The sequence below is a fragment of the Chelon labrosus genome (assembly GCF_963514085.1).
Source record: "Chelon labrosus genome assembly, chromosome: 5".
NCBI lineage: Eukaryota > Metazoa > Chordata > Actinopteri > Mugiliformes > Mugilidae > Chelon > Chelon labrosus.
In genome coordinates, this window is record NC_140341.1 from 23,799,616 (window position 1) to 23,812,680 (window position 13,065).

At 40.2% G+C, this 13,065-nt stretch overlaps 1 protein-coding gene across 1 annotated transcript; it reads left to right on the forward strand.

Annotated features, from left to right (window-relative positions):
- The first annotated feature begins 9,424 nt into the window (after positions 1 to 9,424).
- LOC311488245 (uncharacterized protein) lies at positions 9,425 to 13,048 on the forward strand. The gene is made up of 3 exons (XM_084544833.1): positions 9,425 to 10,354; positions 11,229 to 11,389; positions 12,009 to 13,048. The coding sequence occupies exons 1-3, from the start codon at positions 9,886 to 9,888 to the stop codon at positions 12,348 to 12,350; spliced, it is 972 nt and encodes a 323-aa protein (XP_084400959.1). The 5' UTR covers positions 9,425 to 9,885; the 3' UTR covers positions 12,351 to 13,048.
- The last annotated feature ends 17 nt before the right edge of the window (positions 13,049 to 13,065 follow it).

Consider the following 13,065-nt stretch of genomic DNA (forward strand, 5'->3'; position numbering starts at 1 on the left):
CATGCAACGGCCCTCCTCCCTTTCTCCTTCCTCTAACCTTTCTTTTTTCTTTCTTTTTTTTTTGAGGCATTAACTCAGGCTTGCATAATGAAATCTTTATAAGCAGTCATTTTCCTGCTGTAGTATTGGACCAAGAGATATTGCATATTGTGCCTTGACTGTTTTAACTGAATTAGCATATTGTTAGCCTAGAAACACTTGTCTAAAAACACATCAGAGACATTTCTCTGACTGCGGTCTCGGGTGTGGTACAGTGCTCGCTGTTTGTTGTCCTTTTGTGGCACTGTGCCAACAGTAGTTCAATAACAGAAGACAATAGTGTCTTCTGCAAAGATCAGGGACTGACTAACATTTATAGTTAATTATGTATCTTTCTATTATGATTAACAGCTCAGAATTTAGTTATTTTTTTAAGGCAGATACATTGTTCTATGTGTGCTGGAAGTTAGTTAACCATATTGACCATATTGAGCTGTCACAGCTTCAAGGCTGATTTCATTATCGAGTGAGGCGGTTTAGGATGTAGATGTCGACACATTGGTCTCTCGTCCGCTGATTTACTTTGGCATAAATCTATGCTGTGATTTAAATGAAAGCAACCATCACAGCAGAAACAGACGATCTGTCACCCAAAGAAATTTAATTTCTTTACCTTTCATGTAGATTTAATTTGGAGGTCATTCGCTTCTGTGGCTTACAGTTTTGCTGTTTCTTTGTACCACTTTTTTTTTTTTTTTAATGATCATATACAGGTAAACATAACATCTTGCTTGTCATTTTTATTTATTTTTTTCTAAATGACCCATTATCACTGGTGACATCATATTCTCTGCTGCTTCCCTAAGAGCAGCAATATGATTTGAAGTTTTTTTCTTTTCAAGTAAAGTCCCTTTGTAACAAACCTGCACTGCAGTGACTGATGCTTGCGTGAAGACTACACACAGTCCCTCAACATGAGGACACACAAAATGAGTTGGACTTAATGCAGACAGCGAGGGACACCCACAGACAGGGACTGGCACAGAGTATTACATTTCTGCCTCTGGCAGTGTGTCAGGCAGTCTGGAGGGAGGGACAGGGGCTGGAAGAGATCTGATTAATGAGTGTTACTGGGTGGTGGAGAGTTTGTGTCCTCAGTCACCCTTGTGTCACCAGCACACTCAATGGCTTCATCAATTTGTAGCCATTATCACGTCAATAGACAAGAAAGGAGGGAGGAGGGGAGTTAAGGATCGAGGGGAATTGCAGGCTTCTGCTGCACCATCTGTGGATAGCTGGACATGGGTGAAGCAAGAAGTAATCACTTTGTACAGGTCCTATACCTACATTTACAAAATCAGAATATGCATGAGCCTTAAATGTCACCCAACAAACATACAACTATTTTACATATATGTTTGATAAAATTCTATGATTGCCTTGGAAGTTAACTTGAATAATGTGATTTAAATGTTATGTGAAGGTTACATTAATTATGGAACAAGAATCCATCTTTGCTAAATTCCAAAACAACATGCTAAAATGCTAACAAAGCAGTTGTGCTACATAACAGATTCACCCTCTTAGTTTAGCCTGTTAGCATGCTAACAGCTAACTGGCTCAATTTGCATGCACACATTAGTAAACCCTTTGATTAAATGTTCGATAGGAAAATATTAGCAATTAAGAACCATGCAAGTTTTTCCTCCTTGAGTGGAATGATTTCAGTCAACGTGATGAAATGTTGTCCATGTAAATGTAGACACAGATGGGAATGCTTTTATTATTATTATTAGGTTATTTTAGACCTGATGATGGTGCTACGTGAACAAGAAAAGCATCACCATTGACATTAATTTGCATCTGGAGGGAGGTGAGAATTGTATCAAATGTCATATTCATATTGAAGACGCATAGATACTAAAATTGATTGGAAAAAGAAAGAGTTCACCAGATAGTTACGCTAAATTAAAGTACTGTAGATTACCAAAGCCAGAAGAATTAATCTTCCTAGCACCATGAATTTAGTTTGTGACTGTGCAAAATATCATAATATTCCGTCCAATTACTTCTGGAATATCTTAGGTGCTTGAATAACTAACTAGCATCACTATTCTTGCAACCACTAAAGTGACCAAGGGCTCGCTCCTTTTGCTCATTTCGGTCTCGTAAAGACAAAAAGTAAAGCACCGCTATCTCCATGCTCACTGTGCCAACAAAGGTCATCAAGTCTCTGTGTGTATCCGTGTATTGGAGTGATCTGCATGTACTTAGGCTACCTGGGAACACAGGCAGCTGGGGAACTGATATGGATAAGCAAATAGCTGCACACACATCATTAGGTGCTCATTTACAGACATTACACAGGAGGAACTGACAGGCATGTGCACAAGAATGACTGCCTCTATGCACACAAAAATTTTTTTTAGACCTGTAATACCATGAGCAATATAATGTTGCCAGTTGATCATCTTACCATAAGCTTCTCATTACTACCGCTTTCCACTCACCTCTTCTTCTTCACTGTATGGTTGTGGCAGGAACAGTCCACTTTACTGGACCTCCATGGACATGATGTGAAATCACAGCAAACTTCGCTGGCTGGTCCAGAGGCTGGTTAGAGTGAAAACGGTGGAGACAATGATTACTCATCAATTAGTTCATATGGCCCCTAATGAGGCTGATCAGTTCAACAGCTGTTTTTCATTGTGTATTACTGTAACTAATTAAACTGCCCTGACCGTCATTAGACAAGCAACATCTGCAGAGGGGACCAAGAGGGAAGCAAGAGCAGGGCAGACATTTGAAAAATGGTAAAGGTTGAGCAGAAGGTGGAGCAAACAGTAACGAGAGAAGGAGCAATGTATAGGCCGAGGGGTGAATTAGGGAAATGAAATCTCATCTTCAGTGTGGTGTGACATACATCAAGCAGTGACAGCCCCTCCCTTCCTCTAAGCCCGTCAGTTCTGCTTGTGTTGAAATGAACACTTAAAGCAAAGCTAATTCCCTTCTTAACCCCTGGGTAGCCTGACAACAGAGGCATGACGAACACTTAAATACTGGTGCGTGCTGTGTACAGGCACAATGCACACACATCCGTTGAACTGTATTACAAAGGTTTATTTGCATGTGGGTTTCTCTTATGCAAAGCAGGATATGTCTTTTAACGCAGCAAGTCCATGGAAATCCTGTAGTTGTAGCTGCTATTTGTCATCGGTATAAAGAAAGGATGGGAAACCTGCATCATCTCTTTTATCCAAATTGCTTTTAAGCTATATACAGCCCCACCCCGACCAACCTAAATTCATCCCCGGAGTTACAAGCCTCTCCTTCTGGCTTTTTCATTAAATCTTCCTCACTGAGCAGTAAGGATATGTTTCATCTGAATTTGCCAACCGAGAAGGGAGCCGACCTTTGAGGAGAGCTGATGTGACAGTGTCAGGAGAGGTGATGATAAAGAATTATGTGTTTCCCTTCATCACCTGACCCAAACCTTCCCCGCGCACAAACACGTGCATGCAACCAGTCTGATTAAAAACCCCGCAGACATAGATTGGTGGGAGTGTCTGTGGACCGCGAGGCTAATTGAACTGTCTCCACACTGAAAAGATGGAGAACTGGTCACAGAGTGATACATATACCAGCAGACACAGAGGAGGAGGAAAAGCAGATGATGAGAAAAGGAGAGATGTCTGCCTCTGTTCATATTCATGTTAAAACACCCGAGATAACAAAGACAGAGAAGGGCTGAGTTGCATGACTGATGATGTGATTGCTGATCCTATCTTGAGTTTCTTCATTGCCTGGAGTTGGATACACATTGTCATTGTCAATCTGTTGATCTGCTACTATGGTCCAGGCTGAATTATCTCAAACTTTATGTAAAATCTGGACGTCTGCGTTCACCACAGGATGATTACAGATGGTGATCCCTCAAGCTTTCATGTAGCACTTAAACTTTGACACACTGACAAATTGCTGGTGTCCATTTATACATCTGCATCACACAAATTGCTTTGGATTTTCAGAGTAACATGTTATTTTCCAGTGATGCAACAATTGAACAGACAAAAGAATAATGGGACTCTTAAAGTAAAATTTTCTTCACAAACCTTTTATACGATCATTTAATCAAGTGCTTACTGTAGCTCTTGATTAGACCTCTGCAGTGAAGGTTTAGAGCACTCTTATTAATGACCGCTCCAGTTCTCAACCCTTTCCACAGATGTTCAGTTGGATCAAGATTAGCACAATGCTTCAAATGTATGTTTTTGGGCCATCATATTGATAGAGTAACCAACATACAGGCTTCAGAGGGGCTTTTTTTAAGCTTCCATGAAAGCCAGTTTCTTTTATAAAGCGACATAGAGCGTGACGAGATTCAGTTGTACCTTGACCATCAGCTTGTTTTTCTTGGTTCTTTTGATTCAAACTACTCTTCTGCTGAATCAGTGCAGCGTTGGTCATGTGGACCTTAAAGGTCCTAAATAACTTAACATCTGTTGTTAAACCAACATCGGTTTTTATTTTAACTATAATATCAATGAACTGCCTGAACTGTTTTCTCTTTTAATGCACAGGTGATTGACATTGACTGGCCACAGTGTGGCAAGAAGGGTTATGACTTCATAAGTACTTTAACAATGTGATCAGTTGGTACTTTAACCAAATGTACACTAATTTTCAAAAATTTATTTCATTGATTCGCTGGTTAGACAGTTATTAAATATATCCAGGACACTGTAACAAAATAATCATTCTGTATTAGACTTATACTAGTTCCTGCAGCCTTTATATTTTGTGTTAAAGAGCATACTTCAGAGATGATTATTTTGGGAATTTCTTCTGGCAGAGCAGTCTGGGTGTCCCACAGAGCAACAGATGTTTAACTACTCTGTGCAGCCACTCCTCTGCTGCCCCATCACCAGCCCTGTCTTTGTGTGTTAACCAGCCCTACGTGTGTCTGTCTCCTCCTCTCATTCACACACTTCTGTTGGAGACTAATTAGCTTTGTGCCTCCTCTCCACTCCTGCTCTGCTTCTACCCTAAAGCCTCATCTTATTGTACTGTCGTCTCACTGTTTACCGTGCTAAGTAATAATCATCCAATCTCAGCTCTCCTCCTCCCAGCTCCCCTCTTTCCCCTCCTCTTCTCCTCCCCTGTTCCTCCCTCTTGTCCTCCTCATTATCTCCTGGTCTCAGTTGTGACGGCTGTCATTAATCAACTCATTTGGAACGACGTTGAACCTTGCAACCCTGAACACCCACCCATGCTCAACCAGGAAGTGTTGAATTCCCCTGCGGTCCATTAGACCAATCAGAGGAAAACGTGGGTATGACAATGGATACAAAAGAAACCAAAAGCAGATATTAGACTAGATACCACAATAGGAGACACAGACAGCAGGAGAACAACAGCCTTTATTATACTCTATATGATGGGAATTTAGGGCGGCACAGTGGTGTGGAGGTTAGCACTGATGGCTCACAGCAAGAATATTCTGGGTTCGAATACACTGGCCAACTGGGGCCTTTCTGTGTGCAGTTCTCCCTGTGTCTACATGGGTTCTCTCCGGGTACTCCGGCTTCCGAAGACATGCTTGTTAGGTTAACTGGTGATTCTAAATTGGCCGTAGGTGTGCATGTGAGTGTGAATGGCTGTCTGCCTCTCCGTATTGGCCCTGCGATAGACCTGTCCAGTGTGTACCCCGCCTCTCACCCGATGACAGCTGGGATAGGCTCCAGCACCCCCACGACCATCCAGAGGACAAGCTGTTCTTATAATGTTCTTATAACCTAAACTAATTAGTTTACCACTCTTTGCCATGTTAACAGATTACATGGCAAAATGAACCGTGCAACAAACACTTTTGCATTCCTACACCACACACCAGTAATCACAGAAAAACCCTCTCCTGGCACACGGGAAATAGACTGAGATGTATCATGCTCTAATATCCATCATGAATGGAAGGACTCATATCTGCTAAAACTAACATTGCATCGTCAGAAAATCACCACCACAGTATTGTATGATCTGTTTGCGTAACTGCTCCCAACTGCAGTGTAAAACCAATCTGTATTAAAAAAAAGTGTATAAATTGATGGGAAAGGTGGGAATACATCCTTCAAAAAACTCTAGTGATTTCTTGCAATAATTGTTTGAGGCATACCTTTTGGCATCCACTATATAATACACTAGAGCTTTTTCATGACTGGACCTACACAGTAGTTTTATGTTGTGTAAATTAGATTTTATATTGTCACCAAATCTGAGTTTTTGCACTATCGGTGTGCTCCTGATATTCTTTATCACTAAAAATGGAAACATATAAATATATATATATATATATAAATATGTGTTACCACTAATATGTGAAATCAAATCAGCTTAACTACAGAGGTCTGACAGAATCGCCCACGGGTTTTCGCCTCATTTACATTTGTTTATGAAAAGAGACAACAAGAATAGTTCCTTTACAGCAAAGGGTAGAGAGGCGCAATGGGGCAGGTCAGTTGTTCTGTCCTGTGGCATGCTCTTGTCCATTTTGACTCAGTGGACTGCATTGTTATTCTTGTCAGTTTAGGCCTGTGTGTGTGTCTGTGTGTGTGTGAATAAGAGAGTGAGAGAGAGAAAGAGAGCCTGTGCATGCTTACAAAAATGTTTGACTCTGGTTTCATATCTGTGTTCTCAGGAGAGAACTCATCTACCAAAACCTCACATTATTCAAACTACTAGATCAGTGGCAAAAGGGAATAGAAACCTGCATTTAGGAATTTTAATGTTATATATCAACAGTAACTTTTGACTCTTGTGAATTCATGTGATTGGGTATCAACCAAGTTTACATTACATGCTGAAATGCATTACATTGTCTTTTGCAGGGTGGCTAAATAGAATAGAATCCTCATTGTCATTGTATCAATACTACGACTGGTGCACAACAACATTCCACATAAAAAAACACTCACTGCACACACTCACATCCGCACACAACATAAAAACCCATATAAAGTACATATAAAAACTGAGTCCTTCAGACTGGTATCTGAAGCTATTCCTTTTTTTTTTCCTGCATATTTAAAATGTCCTCAAACCAACCCGACCCACAGTCCAGTTAAGGCCCAGACTCCTGACCTCTGGTGTAATAAATGCTGCTGAAAATGTGGGAATGCTGATGAATAATGTTTCCATTTCAGGCAAAGCATCAAATGATAGGCTGACCTCATATGCCTGATTATACCATCCTCTGGGCCGGATTATATTACCGTACAAAGTATCAAGTTATGACTGCTATCTGTTTGTGACTAGATAAAAGCTACATGGGTTATATGAACAGTCTTTTGTTAAGGGTTATTAACATGGCAATCTAATATCCATAAATCACAATTTCATTATATTACCAAACATTGTATCTCTCATTGGTGTTAAATTTCAAATCCCTTGTAACTGCAGAAACGTATTTGTGCTTAAGATATGTTGTATAAACTTTATTAAATGGAGTCTTTCTCTCACGTATCTAATGGAGAACATATCACAGACTATTAAGTATTTTACAGCAGGCTTTTACAGTCCTATCCTATATCATACATGACTATGACCTTACTGATTATCAAAGGTGATGGGAAAAACTTATCTAATCACTAATATATTAAATGGCTATTTTGTCATAAATAATTAAGAGTTTCCAATGAAGGCACTTCATCTTGCCAAAAAGAGAGAAAAGAGGCCAACACTTTATATTACATGCAGGTATAAGTTGCTTTGGGGAATTTGTGCCAACACAATGAAACAGTGCAACTTTGATGGACAACTTTAGTATGCTAGTCAGTATGACTTTAAACTCATGTCCAAACCTGTTCACATGTGTGAGCCAAAGCGGGCATCATGACACACTGAGTCCAGTGGTTGCGGAGCACATGGATCCCTTCTCTGCAGAAGCCTGCACATGCAGACATCTTGGACTGGTGCGTCGATGGTGACTAGCCTTGCACGATAGCAGTCATCTTCCATGCTCTCTTTGCAATGTTTGAATTCAGCAGCCTCTGCACCAAAATGTAAAAGCATTTACCCTCCCCTTCTGCTGCCACAATGTCTTTGTGGACTTCCTTGGGTAAAGCCCTGTAGGCCGAGGTGTCACATCCCTGGACAAAGGCCAATTTTGATTACTTAGAATTACCCAAAAGAGAAACATCACAAAAGTTATTGACTTCAGACTTTCTGAATAATCACCCAAAAAGTTGATCTGCATGTTCATGTAACAAGATCTGTGTGGCTCATTTCCTTCTACCCCAGGGCACAAACCTATTAAAAAGCCCTTGTATATGAGTCACTTAGACTAGATTTAGTCTGTATGTTATAATTGTAAAAAAAAGACATACCAAGATTTACTAAAACTTGGCCTTCATAATATATTAGTAAGCCAGTTAACCAACATGCCGGCACACACACTGTATATGCAACTTGGGCTGTTTAGTCTAAGGGGTATGTTGGGCAGTTCAGCAGGTGTTAGTGTGTTTGCCTTTGACATGAGAGCAGTTTGTTTTCCCAGCTCTATGGTCGTCTCTTATCAGCCCCGTATAATCCAGCAGGAAATCACCACTGGTGAATGTGGCAGAGGTCTATATAGATGTCGGCTGAGCCCTTTAAGTGAAACTTAATTGCTCTGACTTAGCCTTAACTGAAGTGTACTTGGGACAGATGGAAATGGTTAAGGTTGACAGGAAGCTCTCCAGCAAAGGTGGATGTAGGTTTTTACTGTTATGTTTTGCGTACAGTGATATTTTAAATGTACGAACGCAGCCAATATAAGAGAAACAGATTAGGTTATGAGCTGTTTTGTACAATGTGTTTAGTGAGATAATAACCACCTGACAACTCGAGGTCTATGTGTCACCTGTCCATTCTTTGTCTCAGTGTATTGTCTGGTGTGCAGGGAGAGAAAATAAACTTGATTCCCGTAAGTTTACTGCCCTTTTATCAGCTCGATGGTGTGGTGATGACCGATAATCATAGCAACAGCAGCTGATAAGAACAGTTTGGTTTCTGTCAACCTTTGCGGGCAATAAAGTTTAATGAAGAGTTATCCGTAAAATAATTAATTTCGTCACCACTCTGAGTGAGATTAGGGCAATTAAGGCAATAAAGTTTTCAAGAGTGTTTGTGTGTCTGGCAAGCTGGATGCATAATATAATGTGTGTGTGTGTGTTTCTAAGGTGGTGTGTGAGAAAAACTACACCTTAACCTCACCTGAAGCAGGAATCAAATTAAGTGTGAGAGATAACAAAACAGACGCAGAGAGATAAAGAAAGAAAAAACAAAAGGCAGTGAATAAGACAAAATGACACGCAAAGTTGAATCTTACTTTTGTTTTGCATCGGAACAGGAACAGGGCTGCTATAAAGAAATAAATGAAAATTCCCCTTTTTTATTTTCATCTTTATTAACGCTTTTTAAAAGTAGTTCCACACAAATATATCTACTACATATATAGCCTCCTATTGTAGGCCTATTGATCAGTTTAATTTAATGCAATGATGCAAGAGTAGGTTTACAGAAGTTCCCAATTAACCCTACAAGAGTCTGTGAGGACCCTGCCCCTGCGCTGCAGGGCTCTGGCCAATCACAGCAGAGCAGACTTTATGGTGCTATTGGGTGCGAGTAATTTTTCCGCTCACTGCGGGACTGGGTGAAGTGGTTTTTACGCACAGGGTTAAACTAGAGTGGGTAAGAAAGAAGACATTTCATCCGCGGGGAGGAATAACAAAGGGGCCGTGTGCGTTACAATAGTGTATTCATAAATTACAGGTCAATTTAAAGTTCATCTGAAAAGTTTATCTTCAACTTTAGGAAGCGATTTTTTCGTTGACTGACATCAACTATTCGCAGGACACATCTCGGGACAGAATGAATGCTACGATGGAGAAATCTAAAAACTTTCGCATTGATGCGCTGCTGGCGCACGACGTGGAACAGAGAACGGACAGCGACGGCGCGTCCCCGGGGATGTATTACAGTAGGAGCCCCGATGATAGTCCAGTATCCACCCGCGGCTCAGAGACCCCCTCTCCTCATCCAAACAATGCAAACTCCTCTCCAGTCCTGAAAGAAGTCCAATCAAGAGCCCATCTCTTCAACCTGACCCAGCCAGGATACGCTGCTCTGCATCAAGTGGGTCTCATCGGAATGCACCCGGGCTCCATGTATCCTCTGGCGGCCCTCGGTGGACAGCACCCCTCCTTCATGTATCCCGGCTTCACGCAGCTGGTCCAGCCATATCCAGAGCACCTAAAGGGGGCCACCATGGCCGGAACAGTCCCTCTGGAGCCCTGGATCAGAGCTGGGATGATGATACCCAGACTGGGAGAGTATGGCGGTAGGTGTTTTCTTCGCGCTCCTACAGCTAGACATCAACTTTAGAATTACACCTTGGCGTTAATTAAGGTGAAACTGCCACTGTTTGGATTTGTGGATCAGAGTTTGTACAATATTATGAAATTGGTTTGAAAGTATTGTTATGCAGCCTCTTTTTAAAAGACAAAAAAAGTTAATAGTAGACTAATGGTGAGAAAACGTTGCATTTTATAATGCATAAAATGTATTTTAAAAACCTATTATTAAATTAATTAGTTGCCATAATTGATGCTGAATGGGCCCACTACTCCAGCTTAGACCTAACAGCACTGATTATTCCTTTTACCCATATTTTATCTGGTTTTTGTGTGGGGTTTGTAACGTTTAGATAACGCTTCAGAAACACTCAAGATGTTTATCCAATCTTTGGCATTGTTTTTGACTGTGACATTGAGGCCCTGTCAATTTAGGATAATTTATCTTATAAGAATAACATGCAACATTTATGGTTAATGTAACACCTGAAATAGACCTACCACTCAATTAACTGATAACATTTATAGTGTTTTCATTAAGGTAATGGACCACTGAGATGGTTTATTACCCCTACAGTGCAATCCTCACATGGCGACCTCCCATCAGGGCAATAAACGTTAACAGATAAAGAGACAGATGTACTGGCAAGTTGGCCTGTGGCATCCAGATGAATGATATGGAAATTACACTTTCTTTCTTTCTTTTCTTTCCAGACATGGATTTTCTTTCTCTGGGCTACTTGGCCTTGTTTACTTATTGGCCAAATAATAAGAGCAGTATGTGCTCCTGAAAAAAACAATGGATGAATAAAAATGCAAATAATGTAAATAATGTGACTTCTCTTTGTTTTCCTTTGTCAGCACCCACTCAGGCAGGATTGTTGGGGAAGTGTCGGAGGCCCAGGACGGCTTTCACCAGTCAGCAGCTGCTGGAACTGGAAAACCAGTTCAAGCTGAACAAGTACCTGTCCAGGCCTAAACGCTTTGAGGTGGCAACTTCACTCATGTTGACAGAGACTCAGGTCAGAATATATTGAAACATTACAAACAGTAGATGTAATTGTAATCTTGACTGTACCAAACTATCTTGTAACAGCACATATTGCCACATTTTTTGTGACTTCAAGACATGCTCTATAACATTTAAAGATATCCCAACGAAGAATTAGTCCATATACCAGCTCAATTTATGCTTAGGTCAATCAGTCAATGTTTCCAAAAAGAATAAAAGATAAGAATTAAAATAATTTGTATATTTTTTTAAGTACTATTTGTTTCTAACTAATTTTGATCTGAAACATACTGCTCAGTGTACTGTAGCTGTCCAACAGCAATGACCCTGCTGATTATTATGCTGCTATGACTTTTGTGCTTTTTTTAATGCACAAAGCATCCAAAACCCTAACTCACCCTAACATATTGCTTCAAATGTATTTTGTTTCTGTGATTTTAGCATCACACACATTCAGATTCAGTATTATAGCTGTGCACGTTTTTTTGGGGACTTGTAAAATACAAGACGTGTTTTGTGTGGTTTGATTGAAACAACACTTTAATAGAAACAAAATGTAATGTCTAACCCTGCCCTGAAGCCCACACAGCGAAATATGTTAACACTATGTTGATTCCTGTTATTTTCAGGTTAAGATCTGGTTCCAGAACAGACGTATGAAGTGGAAGAGAAGTCGCAAATCCAAGGAACAAGTAAACCAAACCTCTGTGTCTGGCACATCAAGACCTGGGATGGACATAGAGAGCGTCAAGCCTCATGGAAGCTCTCACAGCTCGAGCCTGGAGGATGAAGATGAGATAGAAGGGGAGGATGAGGATGAAAAAGAGGAGATAGAGGTGCAGAGTGAAGGCTCTTTAGGTTCTGTCGGCTTCATAAGGCATGCAGGAAGAGGAACGGGCAACTACAGCTCTTACTCAGAGGAGGAAGATGGAGGCCCGGGAACAAGAAGTGGGGCTTTCCCGTCACCGTAAACTTTAGCATGCTTTTATTGTCTTTTATGTTTATTGAAATGACAATACACAGTGCAATCAGGTGCACAATCATGGTGTCATGGAGAAGACCAAATCATAGTCCTATAACTTTACTGAGGAAGATAGGAGGCCGACACTGTACTGATTAATACATCAAACCACCAGCATGTTATATTAAAGCACCTGGACATTTAATGGTTTAATAACCAGCAGTTTATTGCTGCTCAAAAACAATGATTTACTTTTGATCAAAACAATACAAAAGAATAAGAGCCCATGTCCCCATCCTGTAATAAATGATTGAATCGATGTTTGCATGCTTAAACTGCTTGACTAGGGGGTAATAGCACTTTTATCTAAAGTACCGACACAAAAATGAACAGATGTTCTAAAGAGTGTCAGTGTTACATTATTATCCATGTGTCCTGGTCTGTTACAAAGTTCTCGTAACTTTCCGCCCTACTGGAAGATTGTTATGTTTTTAAGAAGACTTGGATAAATATTCACGCTGTTAAAATTCCATTATAAATACATTATATTGGTATGGCTTGAAAAATGCAGCTATGGCCATTGTAGTACTTTTTTGACAATATTGTCTTTTTTTTTTTGTTCTACAATATTTAATGTTTTGCTTTATATATTTTTTCTTGAAACTGCATGTTATGTTTAGATAACTCCACACACAAAAATGCCTGTACATACTGAAGGTATTTGA